The following is a 22,099-nucleotide window of genomic DNA, read 5'->3' on the forward strand; positions in this document are numbered from 1 at the left end:
GTTGCTTGGAATTGATTTGTGGACACACAGGACATAGAAAACAGTGTGTTTTCTCCATTTGAGCATCTACTTAGGACTTTAAACCACGGTATGCCTTTGGGATGAGATATTATTCAGAATCAGGGCTATTTACGTCATTTGTATGTGGACAAGGCCTGGGCAAATATGCCCTCAGCATTCTCCTGGTGCACTTTAAATATGGCTTAGGGTCTTTCTTCATTCTCCAGCCCAGGGTGATAACTGTTTTTAGGGGCCTCGATGTCCTTTGAAGATCTGATGGTAATCACCCTCGTTTATTGAGCACTTTCTAAGGGCCAGGTACTTTGTCAAGAGGTCCACGTGTATCATTTAGTTCTCCACACACCATACAAAGGAGGCTATTAACCTCCCCATTTCTCATGCGAGGAACCTGAGACTCAGAACATTTACGTGGGCCAGGCATGGTGGCTCACGCGTGTAATCCCAGCACTTTGGGAGGCTAAGGCGGGCAGATCACTTGAGGCCAGGAGTTCGAGATCAGACTGGCCAACATGGCAAGACCCCTGTCTCTACTAAAAATACAAAAATTAACTGGGTGTGGTGGTGCACACCTGTCATCCCAGCTACTCAGGAAACTATGGCAGAAGGATTGCTTGAACCTGGGAGGCAGAGGTCGCAGTGAGCCGAGATGGTGCCACTGTACTCCAGCATGGGTGACAGAGCGAGACAAAAAGAACATTTACAGGTGCAGTGGCTCACGCCTGTAATCCCAGCACTTTGGGAGGCCAAGGCAGGTGGATCACCTGAGGTCAGGAGTTCAAGACCAGCCTGGCCAACATGGTGAAACGCCATCTCTACTAAAAATACAAAAATTAGCCAGGCGTGGTGGCTGTAGTCCCAGCTACTTGGGAGACTGAGGCAGAAGAATTGCTTGAACCCAGGACGCAGAGGTTGCAGTGAACCGAGATTGTGCCACCACACTCCAGCCTGGGCAACAAGAGCAAAACTGTGTCTCAAAAAAAAAAAAAAAAAAAGAACATGTATATGACCAACCCAAATCATGGCTGGTCTGTGGTGGGGCAGGGATTTAAATTCAGGAGGTCCAGCTCCAGAGCTGGCACTCTTAGCCACCACCTCTAATGGTCTGCTTAGAAAAGCACACACTTCTCTGATGCACCCATCTGCATGTGGCTCCAGAGGTGCGTGGACCCAGGAAGGAGCCATTCTCTGTGCAGGTGCCCTCACCCTTGCTGCAGCCACCGCTCCTCTTATGCCCCAGGCTGCAAGCTAAGCATAGACCGCGCTGTCCCAGCCCTGCCCTCCAAGGGCACCTTTGGCTCTTAGATCAGTGGGTTAATGGAACACTCTGTACATCAAATGCCAGAATTGCATTGTAAGTTCCCCGAGTGGACAGGTGGGAAAACAACACGGAACTGGGGCTGGGATGGCTGGGCTCTGCTCCTGGTCTCAGGGACTAGTTTATTCCTCTGCGAGAACCCTTCCTTCCTTCCTTCCTTCCTTCCTTCCTTCCTTCCTTCCCTCCTTCCCCTCCTTCCCCTTCTTCCTTCCTTCCTTCCTTCCTTCCTCCCTCCTCCTTCCTTCCTCCTTCCTTCCTTCCCTCCTTCCTTCCTTCCTTCCTTCCCTCCTTCCTTCCTTCCTTCCTTCCTTTCCTTCCCTCCCCTCCCTTCCTTCCTTCCTTCCTTCCTTCGTCCCTTCCTTCTCTCTCTCTCTCTTTCTTTCTTTCTTTCTTTTGGTCAGACCTTTGTCCTGGGCTGGGTGCGGTGGTCGCGATCTTGGCTCACTGCAACCTCTGCCTCCTGGGTTCAAGCGATTCTTCTGCCTCAGCCTCCCAAGTAGCTGGGACAGGCGTGCACCACCATGCCCAGCTAATTTTTGTATTTTTAGTAGAGACGGGGTTTCACCATATTGGTCAGGATGGTCTCGATCTCTTGACCTCGTGATCTGCCCACCTCGGCCTCCCAAAGTGCTGGGATTACAGGCGTGAGCCACTGCACCCGGCCAAGGGAGAATATTTTCAAAGAGAAACTCGAAGGGCCCCATGGTTATATGTACATGCTGTGATCCTGTGAGTCTGCATGTATGGCTCAGGGTCCACCCTGTGATGTTAGCATTTTGCAGGACAGATCATACAGCTTGCTCTGGACATTCAGGGTGTGGGGCTCGACTGAGACCTCAAGGATGGGCCCGTTCACTGCTTCCTGGTCGGGGCTTAGCCCCCACTGGGCCCATGAAGAAGCGAGGCCCCCGCAAGGCCACCCACTGGAGCCAACAAGGAGTGGCTGTCATCTGCTATGTGATTGCCATGTGGGTGCTCAGAGCTGCGGTGGCTTAAGTGGGCGCTGTTCATGAAAGGATGGTGCCCTGCCCCGCTGGGCCTGGTCCTGCAGGACCCTGGATCACAGGCCCACCCACATTGCCTAAAAGGAGGTGGTTGTTTTTATTCTCCTGTGTAGATCCTGGAAAACACCCCTGAAAACCACCCGGACCACAGCCACTTGAAGCACGCTCTGGAGAAGGCAGAGGAGCTCTGTTCCCAGGTGAACGAAGGGGTGCGGGAGAAGGAGAACTCCGACCGGCTGGAGTGGATCCAGGCCCATGTGCAGTGTGAAGGCCTGTCTGAGGTAGCCACCCTTGGGCTGGGCCCCAGTCTCCCCTGGCAGAGCCTCGGCTGCCAGCCTGGAGGAGGACAAAGAAAAGCATGAACCATTCTCCTCCCCTGCCGAGAGCATCCTCATTTCCATCCAGCTGCTTCTCATCTGCTGTTTCATCCACCCACTGAGTATTTATTTATTTGAGATGCAGTCTCGCTCTGTCGCCCAGGCTGGAGTGCAGTGGCACCATCTCAGCTCGCTGCAAACTCTGCCTCCCAGGTTCCAGCGATTCTCTTGCCTCAGCCTCTCGAGTAGCTGGGATTACAGGCACATGCCACTACACCCAGCTAATTTTTGTATTTTTAGTAGAGATGGTGTTTCACCATGTTGACCAGGCTGATCTTGAACTCCTGGCCTCAGGTGATCTGCCCATCTTGGCCTGCCGAAGTGCTGGGATTACAGGCATGAGCCCCTGCTCCCTGGCCATCCACTGAGTTTTTAATTTAAATTATATCATTTCCTATTGCCAGAAGTTATATTTCTTTTCTCCTGTCTGCTGATTTCTTTCTTTCTTTCCTTCTTTCTTTCTTTCTTTCTCTTTCTTTCTTTCTTTTCTTTCTTTCTTTCTTTCTTTCTTTCTTTCTTTCGTTCGTTCGTTCTTCCTTCCTTCCTTCCTTCCTTCCTTCCTTCCTTCCTTCCTTCCTTCCTTTCTTTTCCTTTCTTCTTCCTCTCTCTCCCTTCCTTCCTTCCTTCCTTCCTTTCCTTTCCTTTCTTCTTCCCCTCCCTCCCTCCCTCCCTCCCTTCCTTCCTTCCTTCCTTCCTTCCTTCCTTCCTTCCTTCCTTCCTTCCTTCCTTCCTTCCTTCCTTCCTTCTCTCTTTCTTTCTTCTTCTCTTCTCTTCTCTTCTTTCGACAAGGTTCAAGCAAACTCTGTCACCCAGGCTGCTGGAATGCAGTGGCACAATCACAGCTCAATGCAACCTGGATCTCCTGAGCTCAAGTGATCCTCCCACTTTAGCATACCAAGTAGCTGGGACCACAGGCACATGCCACCACACCCAGCTATGCTGGTTTCTTTCTTGTATCTCGTTTTTTGCTCAAATGTTAATCCTTCTTATTTATTTCTTAACACATTTTAAACATAGATATTCCTGGCCAGGTGCAGTGACTCACGCCTGTAATCCCAGTGCTTTGGGAAGTGGAGGCAGGAGGCTAGTGTGCATTCAAGATCAGCCTGGGAAGCAGAGTGAGACCCTGTCTATACAAAAAAATAAAAAATAAATTAGCTGGGTGTGGTGGCTCACACTTGAAGTGGGAGGATTGCTTGAGTCCAGGAGTTCAAGGCTGCAGTGAGCTATGATCATGCTACTATACTCCAGCCTGGGCAACAGAGCAGACCTTGTCTCAAAACAACAAACAAATATAGATATAGATATAGATATAGATATAGATATAGATATAGAACCCATAACCTGAAGTTATGGGTGTTATTGTTTTATCTGTTGTTTCTGCCAGCTCTTGCTAAACTTACCTTGTTTCTCGTATTATGATTTTTGACTGTGAACTAAATGTTCCTTGGAACTTTACCTGTGGGCATCTTTTTTGTTTTTTGTTTTTTTTGAGATGGAGTCTCACTCTGTCACCCAGGGTGGAGTGCGGTGACATGATCTCAGCTCCCTGCAACCTCTGCCTCCTGCGTTCAAGCAATTCTCCTGCCTCAGCCTCAAAAGTAGCTGGGATTACAGGTGCTCACCACCATACCTGGCTAAGTTTTATATTTTTAGGAGAGATGGGGTTTCGCCATGTTGGCCAGGCTGGTCTCGAACTCCTGGCCTCAGAAGATCCACCCGCCTCAGCCTCCCAAAGTGCTGGGATTACAGGCGTGAGCCACTGCACCTGGCCTACCTGCAGGCGTCTTTATTGTCTGAAGTTGTATTCCTTCTGGGAGGACTGTTATCGTGATTATCCAAAACTACGTTTAGAGGGGGTTGAGCATCACACCCCTTGTGTGAATTTTGGATGTAAACTTGCGTGAGAGCTACTTGATAAACCACACATTCTCAGGGCATGTTTTCCTTCACTACACCAAGGTGAAAAACAGAAATGTTTTATTGCTCATCCCCTCTGAGCTTGAGTTTACCTGTCACTCCTCCTCTGGGTTCATCTTTTTGTGAAGATCTCCTATTAGACCCCTCACGTTGGCTCTGGATGCACCTGTTTCTGCACCCTACGTAGTAAGTAAAATGCAAGGTCAACGTTAGCAGATTCAAGAGAGACCCTCAAAGCTATAGTGGCACTGGCTCTCAGTGATCTTCCAGGTTCCTATTTTCATTCTGTTTTCAGCCTCTGCAAATTTCTTACTTTGTTTCTATTTTTTTTTTCTGTGCCAGTTTTCTTGGAGTTAAAAAGTGGATTTTTGCATTTTTCTGTTTTTTTAAAGTTTTTGTTGGGTGAGTCATTCCGAGTATCTAGTCCACTATACTTCCAGAAACAGAAGCCCCCCACCCCCCTGCCTCTGTGTGTGTGTGTGTGTGTGCGTGTGTGTTTAGACAGGGTCTCACTCTGTTGCCCAGGCTGGAGTGTAGTGGCACAAACTCAGCTCACTGCAGCCTCAACCTCCTGGGCTCAAGTGATTCTCCCACCTCAGCTTTCCAAGTAGCTGGGACTACAGGCATTGGCCACCATGCCCAGCTAATGTTTCTATTTTTTTGTACAGACAAGGACTCACCATGTTGCCCAGGCTGGTCTCAAACTCCTGAGCTCAAGTGATCTGCCCGCCTCAACCTCCCAAAGTGCTGGGATTACAGGCGTGAGCCACCATGCCTGGCCAGAAGCCTTTCATTTGGTCTTTAATTTTCTTCTTTCCACTTAACCTTTCCTTTGGTCTCATTCTTTTTTTTTTTTTTTTTGCCCATTTTTTTTCTCTCTGTTTCTGTATACACCCGCACTTGTGCATGTACACACATACATACATGCATGTATGCACACACATATACCATTCACTAGGGTTTCCCAAAATGCCCAGCGAGAATGCGTCTCCCTCATCCACTCCCCCTGTGGTTTCTTCCCTCTCATAAGCTACAAAGGCAGTCACCGCCTGAGGGAGTCACCATGACTGGTTCCTCCACGGCCCCACCTCCTGTCCACCTTCAGTGTTGGTGTGGGATGAGCAAAGTTGTGGAAGAAGCCCCGTGGCAGCCGAGGGGACAGCTGTGGGCTCCCATTTTGGGATTTTGTGTTGCTCTGCAATCGGTGGGTGGGTCATTTATTCGCTCATCATCCATTCATTCAATAAGCACTTAGTGAGTATCCGCCCATGTGCCACGGCTCAGTACTAAACCCTGGGACATAAAAACAAGTAAGATGTGGCCCCCACTCTCAAGGAGCTTACGGTCCAGTAGGAAGCTGGGGGTTAAACCATCATTTACAACAAGATGTGAGGGGTAAGGAGGCAGAGCTAGGTGCCAAGTGCTGTGGGGACACGTGACGGGAGCAAGGGACAGTTGTACGGGGGACTCTCAGGGGCCTTGGAGGTGATACTTGACTGGGTGTGGCAGGATGAAGCATTGGAGGCAGGCCAAGCACCATAGCTCAGGCCTGTAATCCCAGCACTTTGAGAGGCCAAGGCGGGAGGATCCCTTGAGGCCAGAAGTTCAAGACCAGCCTGGGCAACATAGTGAGACCTTGTCTCTACAAAAAATGTTTAGAAAATTAACCAGGTGTGGTGGTATGCACCTGTAGTCTCAGCTGCTTGGGAGGCTGAGGCAGGAGGATTGCTTGAGCCCAGGAGTTTGAGGCTGCAGTGAGCCGTGATTGCACCACTACACTCCAACCTGGGCAACAGATCAAGACCCTGTCTCAAAAAAAAAAAAAAAAAAAGATCGGGGTAGGGCATTAGGAATGGAGGACCATTCTGAGATTCTGAGCAGGGCATTGGTGAGGATTGTAGAGGAATGATGGGCCATGGGGCTGCAGGGCAGGCTGAGGCCCAGCCGAGGAAGGCCAGTGAAAGGAACGTTAACTTGATCCTGAAGACGAGGGACCCAAGCTGCCCCTGCACTGCCAGGCAGAAATGCCGACACAGCCATGTGCACCTTAGAAAGGGCCCTTCCCTGATTCTGACAGCTGCCATCAGAGGGACACAGTGAGGCCAGGATCTGAAGATGTTAAAAAGTAAAATTAGTTGTCATCCTTTTTTTTTTTTTTTTTTTTTTTTGAGGCGAGGTCATCTCCTGCAGGCTGGAGTGCAGTGGTGCGATCTCGGCTCACTGCAAGCTCCACCTCCTGGGTTCAAGAGATTCTCCTGCCTCAGCCTCCCGAGTAGCTGAAACTATAGGGGCCCAGAACTACACCCGGCTACTTTTGTATTTTAGTAGAGGCGGGGTTTTTAGTGTTGGCCGAAATGGTCTCCAACTCCTGACCTCTTAGAGTGATCGCCGCCTTGGCGCAAAGTGTTGGGATTACAGGCCTGAGCCACTGCATCCAGCCTAGTTCTTGTCCTTTGATTTTTTGGGCTTAAATCCCCCGTTTGCCATCAGATGGCTGTCCTGGTCAGTCTTCCTGGCTATCATGCACAGCGTCGTTGTTGTCTTGATGACATTCATGGTGATGGGAAGGGGATGTGTTGACTTCTGTCTCCTGACCTAGGATCATGGTGTGGACCATGCGTGGCCCAGGTCTGGACACACAGCAGTGATTAAATTTCAAACAGATGCTGTCTTTGGCATTCCTGTCTGAAGATAGAGAAGTGCAAATACTCCTCCCAGTTCATGCATATTCAGTGTTATCCTGGCCAGGTAGAGGCTTTGAGTATGAATGAACGAGAGCACCTTTATGTCACTGGATCCAATGACACTTGCCTTCTCTGGATTCTTTGTGCCCAAGTGGCTTGAACGCTGTCTTGGCAAGCAGGAAGGGCTGGTTGGTCTCCAGGCCCCTGCCCGGAGTGCAGAGGTGAAGAATGTTCTTTGAAGGCTCCTGTTGTGGCCACACCTTGGGTCTTTCTTGGGCTCTCAGAGCCTCCGCGGGAGGTCAGAGGTCATTTTTCCTCGTGGTGGCTGAGAGCAGAGTGCAGTGGCCCGTTTCCAGCTGCCTTTAGCTCTCCACTCACAGAGGCGCCACTGTTTCTCCCGTATTGCAGATGGACAGGTGGCCACCAGCTTCTCTTGGGGACACGTGTTACGAACCTGTCACTCCCTCACATATACCCTATTCAGAGAAGTCCATAGGGCTCGTAGCTCAGGAGACAGCCCTGGAGCGTCCCCCAGGCCAGTTGTGTGGGCAGATGGGGAGCGTGAGGGGCTGGCCTCTGACTGGGTCATCTTACTCCTGGCACGCAGCCACGGCCTTGCTATCCTTGGCCTCTCCTCCTGCTGTCAAAAAGGGGGCCTCTGTGGGGTCATCTCCACCTCAGTACCCTCTGCCCCTTCAGAACCTACTGGAGTGAGGTGATAGACCCCCAAGAGGTGTTAGAGCCGCATTTCAGCACCCACAGTGTCTCTACGGGTCAGTAAGTGGAGGGAGGGAGCTGTTCCCTTCCTGTTTGCTAAGCAGGTGAGTCGGGTGAGGTTTCACGTGCACAGTACAGTGTCCATTCTGTTTGGCATTGAGAGGTCGCTCAACACCACTGATTTACAGCCAGGTGCAGTGGCTCACGCCTGTAATCCCAGCACTTTGGGAGGTCAAGGTGGGCAGATCACAAGGTCAGGAGATCGAGATCATCCTGGCTAACATGGTGAAACCCTGTCTCTACTAAAAATACAAAAAATTAGCCGGGCGTGGTGGGGGGCACCTGTAGTCCCAGCTACTCAGGAGGCTGAGGCAGGAGAATGACGTGAACCTGGGAGGCGGAGCTTGCAGTGAGTGGAGATCGCGCCACTGCACTCCAGCCTGGGCAGCAGAGCGAGACTCCATCTCAAAAAAAAAAAAAAAAAATTAACACCACTGATTTGTATAGTCACACACATGCCAGGGGCCCAGACTGCAGTTGTGCCTTGAAAGGCAGCATTTGTCCGTGGAATTGGAGAGAGACGGGGGCTGCTGCTTTCCAGAAGCACAAAGGACTGTCTGAACCTGTGTGGGGTCTTCTCCCTGGAGCTGTTTCATGCACAGACCCTGCACAGAGCAGAGAATCTCCAAGGTGGGAGCCAGGTGGGCACTTTTCTTTCTGCTGCCCCGTTTTCCCAGTAAATTAAAAAGAGAAGCAGCCAGGCCCAGTGGCTCACACCTGTAATCCCAGTATTTTGGGAGCCTGAGGTGGAAGGACCACTTGACGCCAGGAGTTCAAGACCAGCCTGGGCAAAGTAGTGAGACCCCTCATCTCTACAAAAGTTTTTTTCAAAAATTAGCCAGGCATGGGTTGGGGGGCTGAGATGGGAGAATTGCTTGAGCCTGGGAGGTCAAGGCTGCCTGAACTATGATCACACCACTGCACTCCAGCCTGGGCAACATAGTGAGACCCTGTCTCAAAAAAAAAAAAAAAAAGAAAAAAACACACCAATTGCACCATAAGACACTAGCATCCCCCTAGAGGAAAAGCCTTAGAAATTACCATTGAGAGGCCGGGCGCGGTGGCTCAAGCCTCTAATCCCAGCACTTTGGGAGGCCGAGACGGGCAGATCACGAGGTCAGGAGATCGAGACCATCCTGGCTAACACGGTGAAACCCCGTCTCTACTAAAAAAAAATACAAAAAAACTAGCCGGGCAAGGTGGCGGGCGCCTGTAGTCCCAGCTACTCGGGAGGCTGAGGCAGGAGAATGGCGTAAACCTGGGAGGTGGAGCTTGCAGTGAGCCGAGATCCGGCCACTGCACTCCAGCCTGGGCGACAGAGCGAGACTCCGTCTCAAAAAAAAAAAAAAAAAAAGAAAGAAATTACCATTGAGACTCTTCTTGATACTTGGAATTCCCTGAACTGTGCCTTTGTCTGACTTTGATCTCTTGGCTCCAAAGTCTTCAAAGCCATCCTTGACTTTTGCCTGAGATCCGAGTCCGCTGGGGCCTGGCCTCTGATTCTGATGGAGCCCATGCTTTCAGATGCGGAGAAACAAAAAATGTTACACTTTGGGTTTTGTTTTCCTTTCTCAGCAACTTGTGTTCAATTCAGTGACCAACTGCTTGGGGCCGCGCAAATTTCTGCACAGCGGGAAGCTCTACAAGGCCAAGAGCAACAAGGAACTGTATGGTTTCCTTTTCAACGACTTCCTCCTGCTGACTCAGATCACGAAGCCCTTGGGATCTTCTGGCACCGACAAAGTCTTCAGCCCCAAATCAAACCTACAGTATAAAATGTACAAAACTGTAAGTTGGATTCCCGATTGCATTGTCAGGGTTGACGTGTTTGGGGAGGAAGAAGTTTCCAAAAAGGAGCTAGAGTTTTAGCGGGGTCTGGGGCCGTGGCGTGGAGTAGACGGCTGGGAGTTGAACTGCGATTTAGGGTGTCCGGAGTGGACGATGATCCGTATCCCACCGCAGTTTCAGTGACACTCGGTGCCATCGGTGGAACATATATTGGCTGCCAAATGGCTCCTGTGGTCCCTGGGATGTGACAAAGGCATGCCTTAGCCTGTAGGAGCGAAGTCCAGGGTACGGATGAGGCAGGTGTGAAAAAGCCTGGGAGAAGAGGCGCAAAACAGCACCCAGGGCCCACCGTCGCCTCCAAACAGTCCTAAGTCCCCGGCCAGACTTCTCCAGGTAGCTGGAAACATCCGAGGCCTCCCCTTTCTAGCGCAGCCTCTCTAAACAGTTGATGAGTGGAGAATTTCCCTCAGCTGTTTATATGGTCTGTTCATACGTGCATGGCTGTGTTTGTGTGTCTTCGTGTCACGGGACATTGTTTTTCTAAATTTGTCTCCATGGGGGCGTTTTTACAGAAGATTTTCTCTGAGGCAGCAGTTAGCTTTATTTTGGGGGAAAAAAGAGCTATGTATTTATATAGTTACTAGAAACTTCATGTGAAAATCTTTGGAGGGAATTGCTTGATGTAAAGTGGATGAAGACTGCTGTTTAGGATACACCAGGAAAAGCGACACCAGCCAGATCTCATTCTGAAGGAGTTAAAACATACCTGCAAAATCGGGGGTGGGGGAGACCCATATCTATAATTTGTAATCTATGAAAGTTGGTACTAACACAAAATTATTATTCTGGGATTCTTTACCGGAAAACACACACGCCCTTGGTCTGGTTTACTGGAACACACCCAGAAACACACACACATGCTCAGTCGAGGTTACTGAAACACACGCATGGGCGTGCACACACGGCTGACTTGCAGTCTCATAAGCGTGCTCACACACTCACGGTTTACCAGAGCACGCAGACCCCCAGCCTCGCTTTGTAATGCCTTCGCGTTACTTTGCAGCCTATTTTCCTAAATGAGGTTCTAGTAAAATTACCCACTGACCCTTCTGGAGACGAGCCCATCTTCCACATCTCCCACATTGACCGCGTCTACACCCTCCGAGCAGAAAGCATAAATGAACGGTAAGACCTGCCACCTCCCCAGCATGGGCCCCAGGGGCTCCACGGCTCTAGCGCACAAAAGGGACGTGTGATTAATCAGCAGGTGCCAATGTTTCCCAAGTGGCAATGCCATCACCCCTGGCTGGGGTTGGGGATGGGGCTATTACTTTTTTCTATAGCCTCTCAAAAATCTGACACATGGCATGCACTTTCCAAAATAACATGGATTGAAACTAATTTTGCTTGAGTTTTTTTGTTTGTTTGTTTTTTAAGGCAGAGTCTCACTCTGTCACTCAGGCTGGAGTGCAGTGGTGCGGTCACAGCTCACTGCAGCCTTGACCTCTTGGGCTCAAGTAATCCTCCCACCCTAGCCTCCCAGGTAGCTAGGACTACAGGCATGTGCTACCAAGCCTGGCTCGTCTTTTATTATTTTTTTTGTAGAGATGGGGTGTCACCATGTTGCCCAGGCTGGTCTTAAACTCCTGGGCTCAAGGGATCCACTCGCCTTGGCCTCCCAGAATGCCAGAATGCTGGGATTACAGGCATGAGCCACTGCACCTGGCAGTTTTTTTGTTTTGTTTTGTTTTTTTCAGAAATGTTTAGCATTCTTTGAGGTAAACGGAGCATCTCAAGTTTCCCCTGGCTTCCCAGGTGGCAGAAACCAATAGGAAAGCAATTTGGGGGTTAATAGGACCACCCAAACCCAAACCCCTCCTCACCTTGGCTCACTTAAATGGGCATTCTGGAGCCTAGGGCCATGGGTTTTTTGCTTCAATCTGTCTTCAAGACACTGCCCTGGAGCCAAGTGAAATAGATCATTTTCTGAAGGGTGAACTTGACACAAGGCCAGCATCATTCCAAAGAGCGTTTGCACCAAGCAAGAAAATTGGCTAAAGCTTTCGTGCATATGGTTCTCAGAAACAATGAAGGCGAAAACCGCAGCCACAAATGCCTTCCCCCAGGGCATTTTGCTCTTTCTTGTGAAGTGGTTCCCAATCTGGGAAGTGGTTTTTGTTCTTTCTTTGCGTGACTTCGTAAGCAAGATCCTTCTGGCTTTGTTGGATTAGGAAAATATGTGCTGCTCTTCGGTAAGGAAGGAAGAGGAGTTGTGTCCCCATGTTGCCTCCAAGACAGCATCTATCACAGATTTTCTTCCCCGGGGACATGAACGCAGGTCTTGAGGACATCCATGGAAATGGCCCTCATGCCTTTCTTATTGATGGCAGGAATAAGTATTAGCATCATGTGGCATAAAATCAGATTCTCTTTCCCAAGCCTTTGTTGTTAAAATCAAGTGAACAAAGAAAACGGAGTCCTGGCAACAGTGTTTGAACAGACCTGAAGCCTTTTTCCTGAGTTTCTGTTTGGCAACTTTCTGTCTTTTTCCGTCCAAGGACTGCCTGGGTGCAGAAAATCAAAGCTGCTTCTGAACTCTATATAGAGACTGAGAAAAAGAAGCGCGAGAAAGCGTACCTGGGTAATGCATGGCCCCGCGGGGTGTCCTGCACGCTGGGCAGGAGGGAGGGCCATTTGGCTGGGCTGAAAATCCTCAGAATAGAAGAGTCCTCTGGACCTAGAGGAGGGGCATGAGATGGGATGGAAGTGAGCTTGGGGTGGGATGCAGATGGGGAGGGAGGACAAATTCCAGGAGCAAGGAAGCAAGAGTTCAAGGAGGGGAGGGGAGAATTACTTTTGAGTCGGGAGAGGTACATGAAATGCATTGTGAGGCTCACAGAGATGGGAACGGTGTGGCACGTTCAAATGAAGCATTTTGTGTTTTTCCTGCCGTCACAGTCCGTTCCCAAAGGGCAACAGGCATTGGAAGGTTGATGGTGAACGTGGTTGAAGGCATTGAGTTGAAACCCTGTCGGTCACATGGTAAGGCTCTGAGGCGCCCCCGCCTCCTGCCTTAGGGTTGGAAGCTGGGTCCGGGTTCCCCGCACCCCCACCTGAATGTAAATCAAATGTGCTATTTCCATACTCCCCAATCTCCTTCCAGAGTTGGTTTAACTAGCACTGATTTAAAACCTGGAGGTTTTGTGGGGTTTTTTTTCATCCTTTCTACCATTCTGCTTTTCCGAGGGATCTGAGCGGCTGCATTCACAGTGGATATGACACAAAATCAGACCAAAGTGAGGAGACAGGACGGGCCGAGTTTCAAAGCCCACTCAATTAATTATGTGTTCTTAGTTTAAGGATGAAGCTGACTTCTGGGAGTTTGCACCTGGATTCTCCATTGAATGCCACTTATTAAGCGTAATAATTATTAAGAGAGGGGAGCGGCCAGGCACAGTGGCCTGGATCACACACCTGTAATCCCAGTGCTTTGGGAGGCCAAAGCAGGCGGATCACCTGAGGTCAGGAGTTTGAGACTAGCCTGGCCAACATGGTGAAACCCCGTTTCTACTAAAAATATAAAAAATTAGCCAGGAATGGTGGCAGGCACTTGTAATACCAGCTATTCAGGAGGCTGAGGCAGGAGAATCACTTGAGCCCAGGAGGTGGAGGTTGCAGTGAGCTGAGATCGTACCACTGCCCTCCAGCCTGGGCAACAGAGCAAGACTCCATCAGAAAAAAAAAAAAAAAGAGTGGGGATCAAAATGAGGGGTGAGTTCCACCTGACGAAGGCTTTTGTTCCCTTCAGGAAAGAGCAACCCCTACTGCGAGGTGACCATGGGTTCCCAGTGCCACATCACCAAGACGATCCAGGACACTCTGAACCCCAAGTGGAATTCCAACTGCCAGTTCTTCATCCGAGACCTGGAGCAGGAAGTCCTCTGCATCACTGTGTTCGAGAGGGACCAGTTCTCACCAGATGGTGAGTGGAACGCGGCCCCGTGGTTACGCCTCCTTCCCTGGCACTCGTTTGCGTGGGTTAATGTTTTCTTACCTGGAGACTTGGTGCCAGGATTCCTTGGGTTTCCCTCCCGAGAGATGAGGCTGGCTGGCACAAGACGAGGCTCTGTCTCCCCTGGAGGAGTCTTCCGGAGGTGTCTCACTGCAAGTGGACAGAGCATGCTTGGTCTAGAATTGTGCCAGCTGCCCTGGGCAAACACGACCATCTTCTGCTTTCCAAAGCAGGTGACTGTGGAGAGGGGTATATTTAAGAGCCTCAGCACAGTTCTTCAGTCCTTGGCAAAAAGCCATGCTGGCAATGGATGAAACTGGCCAATGGAACAAGGATGTTAGCCCAGCACAGGAGCCGCAGAATCGGCCAGGTCCCTTTGGGTGGCATTTTTGTGGCAGTTATTAAGTAGGCAAAGGGATGCAGTCACGTTGGATGAATCATTTCTTCCGCCAGCCTTCTGTTCCTGCTTGGGTCTGGAAAAGAATAGTCTCGGCCCAATGATTCCAAGAAACCACCTGTCTCTCCCTCAACCCAGTAAAAATCACCGGTGGCCATGGTGATGCAGGCCTGGAATCCCAACACTTTAGGAGGCTGAGGCAGGAGGATCGCTTAAGCCCAGGAGTCCGAGACCAGCCTGGCCAACATAATGGGACCTAGTCTCTACAAAAAAATACAAAACTTAGCCAGGCATAGTGGCACGCGCCTGTAGTTCCAGCTACTTGGGAGGCTGAGGCAGGAGGACTGCTTGAGACTGGGAGGTTGAGGCTTCAGTGAGCCGTGATGGTGCCACTACACTCCAGCCTGGGTGACAGGGCAAGACCCCATCTCCAAAAAAAAAAAAAAAAAAAATCACAGAATAAGTTAAAAGATTATATGCTCAACTTAATTATAACCAAAGGAGTGAGGGTCGAATACTCTCATTATCTATACAAGGTTTAAATGGCTCCATAGGGCCTTCATCTTTTAGTACTTTTTATATGAATTATCTCATTGTGAGTTAGGTACTCGTTGTGGTAGCTGGTTAAATGTCTGAGTGCGACTGGAACAGTTTGCCTCCCAAGTCTGGGCTCTTAACCACTATGTGCACTGTCAACTTCTAATTCTTTTTTCTTTTTATTTTTTTACATTTTTTTTTTTCTTGAGACAGGGTCTCACTCTGTCACTCAGGCTGGAGCACAGTGGTGCAATCACAGCTCACTGCAGCCTCTACCTGCCAGGCTCAAGCAATCCTCCTGCCTCAGCCTCCTAAGTAGCTGGGATGACAGGCATGAACCACCATGCTAGGCTCATTTTTAAAATGTTTTTGTAGAGACAGGGTCTCACTCTGTTGCCCAGGCTGGTGTCAAACTCCTGGACTCAAGTGATCCTCCTGCCTTGGCCTCCCAAAGTGCTGGGATTACAGATGCGAGCCACTGTGCCCGGCCACCTTCTAATTCTGAGAGATAAAGATTGGGGTTGGGTTTGTTTTTTTAAAATAATGAAATACCATGACACATTGGCAACTCTGCCGGGGAGTGAGTTGGAAATCGTAGTGTTGGTTTACATCGGAATGTAACAGTTCATCGGGGGGTCCCCAATATGCCAGACATGTGCCTCGAAGACAGGGAATGGGCCCTCTTAGCAGGGTCTGTTTGTTCTCTTTTCAGATTTTTTGGGTCGGACGGAGATCCGTGTGGCGGACATCAAAAAGGACCAGGGCTCCAAGGGTCCAGTTACGAAGTGTCTTCTGCTGCACGAAGTCCCCACGGGAGAGATCGTGGTCCGCTTGGACCTGCAGTTGTTTGATGAGCCGTAGGCAGCGGGCTCAGGGTGTGCTCAGCAGGGTCCCAGCCCACGGCCGCACATGCTGTCTGGAAATTGTGTTCCTTTTCTAAGAAACCACCATTTGGTGTTCAGTCACAGGGATATGGGATGGCAAAGACAGGCCCCTCAGAGCTTCTAGGAATCATTCTCGACAATCCTCCCTGCCCCGAAACAATTTCCTTTTTCATGAAACAAAGCTCTGTTTTCCTTTGTCCTCACTACAGGTCTCATTATGGCTTCTAGGGTCGCTGAAATCCCATAACCCTCAACAGGGTGCAGTTGGGAGTCTAGCGCCTTCCCGGGCTTGAAGAATGGGTCTGGTTACTATAAAATAGATTTATAAATGCAATGTCTATATTTTTGGAGAACTCATGTAACCCTCCTATTTCTTACATCCACCAGGCCCCAAGTAGACTCCTTGGCTTACAATGCCCAGTCGTTGGTGTGCGTTCAGAAACGATGATGATGGTCCTGTCGTTGCTTCAGAATCCCATCTCCCCCGCAGGGAAATGCTGCCTGGAGCTGATCACTTGGTGAGACGGTCTGATCAGGCCCTGGCTTAGCTCTTTGAAGAGCTGGTCTATGGAAGGTTCCAGCATGTGCACCGTTATAGCCGTTCCTTCCCCCTCTAGGCCTTGTATTAATATATGTCAATGAAAACACACCGGCGTATTGTTGCGTGGATTCAGTTCTGATTTCCGGCATGCTTGGAATATGGTCACAGAAAGCCATTATCTAGAAAGTCACCCGTCTGCTGGATCAGATCACTGCAGGTCACTGGAAAGGCAACCTGACAATGTTGGGTCACTGGGTCTCGATTGGCAGCCATGGTGGAAAAAATCTCTTTTGGCTCAGAGGCCTTGTGATATTTCACGGCAGCAGTAGTTAGTTGCTGGTGCCCTGTTCTGTGCTTGGATGTGCTGAATCCTGATTGTTGTAGGAAATTTCAACAACTGTCTTTGGTACATTCCCCAAAAAGCCACGTCCTAGATCCCCAAGGCGTGAAAAGGAAAAATGTCAAGCTGGAGGCTGGGAAAGAAAATGAAGACAGTCCATTATGTGGTGGGTGAAAGACCCTAGGAGCATGCAAGCCCCGCACATCCTGGGCCAAAGACCTAAGACACTTTCCCACCCTCCACCGCACCCACCCCAACCTCACGGTAATGTGCTTGTTCCAAGAGTCAGGACTGTATGACCATGTGTCAAGCTGTTTGGTTTGAGTTCTTTAATTTTTTTTTTTTTTTTCCCTTAAATGCCAGGAGATAGTCTGGTTAGTTAGATAGTAACTTGATTTGCTAATGAAAAGTGGGGGCCGTATTTTGTTCGCATGTTAATATTCTCATAATCCCAGTTTGTTGTGGTCATGAAATGTCCTTTGCATGTTCTGTTGGTACCGGAGTCTAGCTTTCCTGTATTAGATGGTGTTCTCTTTGATTGTAGGTCCTTAGACTTTAATTAGGGTTATAAAAGCGCTTTCTAAATAATAGCATCAGCTTTGTGGCGGAGTACCCCCTTTGCTGGGAACTGAATGTGTAGTGTTATAATTTCCCATGAGAGCCCGGTCATACTTCAAGCAATTTTTTTTAAAAGTGTGTGTTGGAAAGGACAACAAAGTTTACATTTCATACTTTTAAGAAATACTTTATTATTTATTTATTGAAGATAGTGTAGAATTTTGTATCAAGAACAACAGACATAAGTATTTTTTGAAACAAGCAAATATACCCTGTAGTTAGAAACTTTCAACTGAACGTGTTAGAGACCAAGTTTAACTTCAGGCATGCATTTGTTTACCATTTCCCAGCAGAAAACATGGTTAAAAAACTTTAAGTTTATATTTTTTGATGTTGTTAAGAAACTTTTAAATTAAATCTATAAATAGACATGCAACTTATGCTTTCCTATTTCTATAACCAATACCGTTTGTTCAGTGTGTTTATGAAAGACACGTTACCATGGTAGAAAAAAAGTATTCCATGTGTAAATGGCGTAGTGTGGGTCACCATTCCAATCTCTTTTTGTTTTCTGTCCTGTCTTTCCTTCATTGACTTTATTTGCGTGTTAATGTTGGACATCATTGTTCATGTAGGTAGCGTATGGTATGCACAATGACAAACAATCGTTTGAGGTCCCAGGTCACCCACTCATAGTGTCCTATTATTGGAATTAATGTAGCATGAGAAAGCAATATGTGACTGTTTTTCCTCAAGTGACTCTGTTGAACATCCTTGAGATGCTCCTGCTGTGTAGCAAGTTCTGGATTAGTGTCCTTGTATTTCCTGGTGTAATTTGTAACGTAACCGATCGTCCTTATGGAGGAGTCGGGCTGGCCCTCGGATCCAGCTGTGATTCATGAGTTGTGTCAAGGGGATTGAGGAACAGGGCTGATGCATGGAGTCTCAAACCCTTGGGCCTCTCTGTTCCTTCACCTCTATTGACCATCTGGGCTATATTTCAAAGAAATTATATGCTCCTTGCCAACAAGGGGTCTGTCTCCGAGCTCTTCCTTTTCTACATATAGGAGTTCTGTAGGCCACTGCATCCTGGCATCCTGATCTCAGCCTTTTACACACCCCTGCAAGCGTTCCTCTGCTCTGAGCCACACTGCTAGCTCCTCCTGCACACTCTGATCTCCTTTAGTCCAAGAAGGGGCTGTCCTGGTCATAGGGTTACGCTATAACCCTCAGTCATCCCTGAGAACTGAACTATCCGGAGACCTCTTGGGCTGAGCCTTCTTCATACAGCAGTTCTCCAGAAGAGAGAGTCCACATCCTGGTCCCTCTGGGACAGGGCCTCTCTGGCTGCTGGCATCATGCTGGCAGGTAGACGGACAGCATCGTCTCCTGGAACCAGGTTTGCTGGGACCGTGAGAGCCTGAAGATGTGGCTCATTCAGATCCAGGCCTGAACTAATCTGGAAGGAGGGACCTTTCTAGGTGCAGGTCACCAGGAATGCTTGAGGAACTAGAGCCAGACTTCCTTGTTTGTTTGGATAATGTGTCTCTGTCCTCTGATAGCAGAGGAAAGGGCTCTGCTCTCAAAGAACATTCATGTAAGAGGAGGCATTTTTTCTTCTTTGCTTTTTTTTAAACAACCTAAAGACCTAAGTGTATGAAAGTAACTGATTTCATCTGGTCGAGTAGCCCTGAAGTTAACTGGGGAAAAAAAAATCCCATCAGAAAATGAGTAAATTGACCACCCACATTATATCTTATCTCGGTGACCTGGTACCAAAGCTCAGGTGTCCTCCGGGGTGTATTCCGGGGTGGCAGAGGGATTCGGTGCTCGCGCCAGCGGGGAAGGACACTTGCAGGTCTGCCTTCCAAGGCTGAGCAGGCCGGCTGTCTCTCCAGGAACTGGCTAGGACAAGTGTAAAGCCGCTGACCACACAGAACAAGGATGTTCTAGAATCTGATGGGGCCCAAGATGAAGGCAGAAATGGACAAGGCACTTCTGGCTTTCCTGGAAAGGCGGAGCTGTTGGAATATATTTTAGAGTAGGCCAGTACCTGTATAAGCAGAAAAAGACTTCTCTATCTCTACTCCAAGCTGTTTTTCTTCCAGTTGATGGAGGCTTTTTGATTGATAAGAAGAAAATGTGTTTTGTATGTGTAACAACTTTAAGAATTTCCATTGGAATCAGAAAGTATGATTTGATTTGATTTGATTTCTAAATTCTCCCTTCCTTTTCAAGGTTAGCGATGTGCTTTATAGCAGGCACTAACACTTTTACATGAATATCTGGTGTGCTTTGGACATAACAGGGTCATTTCGGGCTTGAAGTGAGTGTGCAATTAGCAGTGGGTCTGTTTGATTCAGATACACTTGTTTACAAGTTTAGAGCATCGTATGCCAGAAAGTGAGATAAAAACAAAGGCACCTGGATGGCTTTGTTTTGCTTTTAGATAAAAGAGCTTTAGCTCACACCAGGCAGAAGCATAACCGGAGGCCCAGAAACCAGTGGCATGATGAAGCCCTCAGTGTAGTCTGAGCCACCATAAGAGGCATTAGGGAAAACTAACACCTCCTTCTCTTTGTACCATGGGGTGCTGACATGCCTGCTAGAGACTTCCCCTTACTTCCAGGAATGGCCCAGGGGCTGCTTCGTATATCGTTAGAATGTTCATTCTCCTCCTTTTCCCTGGAGTGGACCAGTGAGACCAAATGCTTGTGTTTCTCTATGTTTTCAGTTCATTTGTTCAAATGACACAGAAGATGAATCCAGTTCTGGGAAGGCTGAGCTCAGATGAGGATTTTTAGGCCAGCCTACATTCTGGGGCAGATCTCAGGGACAGAAACAGGCTTGTATTAAATGTAAGTGGCAGGCGCTTCCCTAGAACAGCCTTAACCTGCACGAGTGAGGGAGGCTCAGGAATTCCCATGACATTGATCTAGCAGCTTCCTGCACGTAGACACTCAGTTCCTTTTAGAGACGTTCAACGCTTGATCAAATGGGGGCATTTTCTTTCTTTCTTTCTTTTCCCAACTACAGTGTAATTGCCTACCTGCCCGGGCCCCTTCTAGAGGAAGGTGGGCTTTCCTTGTCCATGAGTGCCAGGAGGCTGCACTCATGAGGTGATATTGTAAAGCAGCAGAAAGACTGAGGGTGCAAAGAAACCACAGCTGCCATTCACGGGGCAGCTTCCTCCAGCTCTTCTGCCCAGTGACCTTACAGGCTTACAAGGAGCCTGATGAGAGCTGTTCTGGGGGCCCAGGGATGCATTCCCTGCAACTTCCTCCTGTGGGACCTCCAGGTCAGCTCATTCCAGGAGAAGCAGTCTTAGGCCCGTTTGTGTCCCCTGATACTCCCACGTGCCCGCCAGCCCGGTTTCTGATGAAGATGTGGCTCAGTCCCTGCTTCTCCTTGTTGCAGTGACTTGTACTTCATGTGCAGGGCCCGACTTCTAGAGGGAATGTTTCCCTTGAGCCCTTGGATATTTTTATTCTATTTTGAATGGTTCTGATCAATGAATGTTGCTTTGTGCGGGGTTCTTCAGAGAAATAATGCAAACCGGCCAGGTGCGGTAGCTCACGCCTGTAATCCCAACACTTTGGGGGGCCAAGGCAGGTGGATCACCTGAGGTCAGGAGTTCGAGACCAGCCTGGCCGACATGGTGAAACCCTGTCTCTACTAAAAATACAAAAATTAGCCAGGGGTGGTAGTGCACACCTGTAATCCCAGCTATAATCCCAGCTACTCAGGAGGCTGAGGCAGGAGAATCACTTGAACCTGGGAGGCGGAGGTTACAGTGAGCCGAGATCACACCATTGCACTCCAGCCTGGGTAACAGAGTGACAGTCCTTCTCAAAACAAACAAACAAACAAAAAGAGCTAATGTAGACCTCTTCTGGTTAGACCTGACACGGAGGAAGTAATTGGCTGGTCAGCTTAGTGGCACCCCACAGCTTCCTCTGGATCCTGCTTCTCTGTACTTGGAATGCAGTTGTTTATTTGAGCTAGAAGATAGGAAAGTTCTAGAATTCCTGTTTCCTCACCCTGCACTGTATCAGATCCAGGATATGTCTGCAGGTCATCAGGATCAACTAAGATACATAACCTTATGTCTGTAGGAGCCAGAAAAAAAAGAAATCTATTCCTGATAGGCATGGAAACTTAGTCCAAGTGAAAGAAGACATCTAACAGCTGTCTGTCTTGGGAGCATTAAAACCCAGACACCAGCACACTAGACAGTGCATCTCTGGGTTGTGATCTCTCAGAAACATCTTAGTAGTTAATGCACTGTTCATTTAGGGAGTCCCCATCCTGGTCCAGGTCACCCTCCTAGAAGCTGGGAGGCAGCTCGGACGGGGCCTGCCTTGGTGGCATTCAAGCAAGCTTAATTGGATTAGGTTGGTGTAAAAGTGATTGCGGTTTTTGCCATTGCTTTTAATGGCAAACTAACTTTAAGTCATTAAAATAAGACCCAACGCTTATAAAAAAAAGTTCGGCCGGGCGCGGTGGCTCACGCCTGTAATCCCAGCACTTTGGGAGGCCAAGGCAGGTGGATCACAAGGTCAGGAGATCGAGACCATCCTGGCTAACACAGTGAAACCCCGTCTCTACTAAAGAATACAAAAAATTAGCCAGGCGTAGTGGCGAGTGCCTATAGTCCTAGCTACTCGGGAGGCTGAGGCAGGAGAATGGCATGAATCCAGGAGGCAGAGGTTGCAGTGAGCCGAGATTGTGCCACTGCACTCCAGCCTGGGTGACAGAGCAAGACTCCGTCTCAAAAAAAAAAAAAAAAGTTCATATCCACCTCCCAATAACTTCTTTAGTTCCATGCAGCCTCAATCAGTTCCTCCATTCAAAGGAACCCTCTTTACCCTGGCCCTGGGGGAACCAGATTACACCCACATAATAATGTTTTTGACATTATGTGTGCTTGTCAGATTTCAGGGT

General features: G+C 48.8%; 1 protein-coding gene across 7 annotated transcripts in view; it reads left to right on the forward strand.

The window, feature by feature from the left end:
- ITSN1 (intersectin 1) overlaps positions 1-17,591 on the forward strand; it is a 243,923-nt gene extending 226,332 nt beyond the window's left edge. For 4 of the 7 annotated variants that reach the window (XM_009202312.4, XM_009202320.4, XM_009202314.4 and 1 more), the window contains 7 exons: positions 2,454-2,621; positions 9,674-9,886; positions 10,950-11,071; positions 12,445-12,527; positions 12,845-12,928; positions 13,695-13,868; positions 15,545-17,591. In XM_009202312.4, coding sequence (XP_009200576.1) covers positions 2,454-2,621; positions 9,674-9,886; positions 10,950-11,071; positions 12,445-12,527; positions 12,845-12,928; positions 13,695-13,868; positions 15,545-15,693 — 993 coding nt within the window. In that variant the 3' untranslated portion in view covers positions 15,694-17,591. 7 annotated transcript variants of the gene reach the window in all.
- Positions 17,592-22,099: the final 4,508 nt, after the last annotated feature.

This window comes from Papio anubis, chromosome 4 (assembly GCF_008728515.1).
Source record: "Papio anubis isolate 15944 chromosome 4, Panubis1.0, whole genome shotgun sequence".
NCBI classification, from domain to species: Eukaryota; Metazoa; Chordata; class Mammalia; order Primates; family Cercopithecidae; genus Papio; species Papio anubis.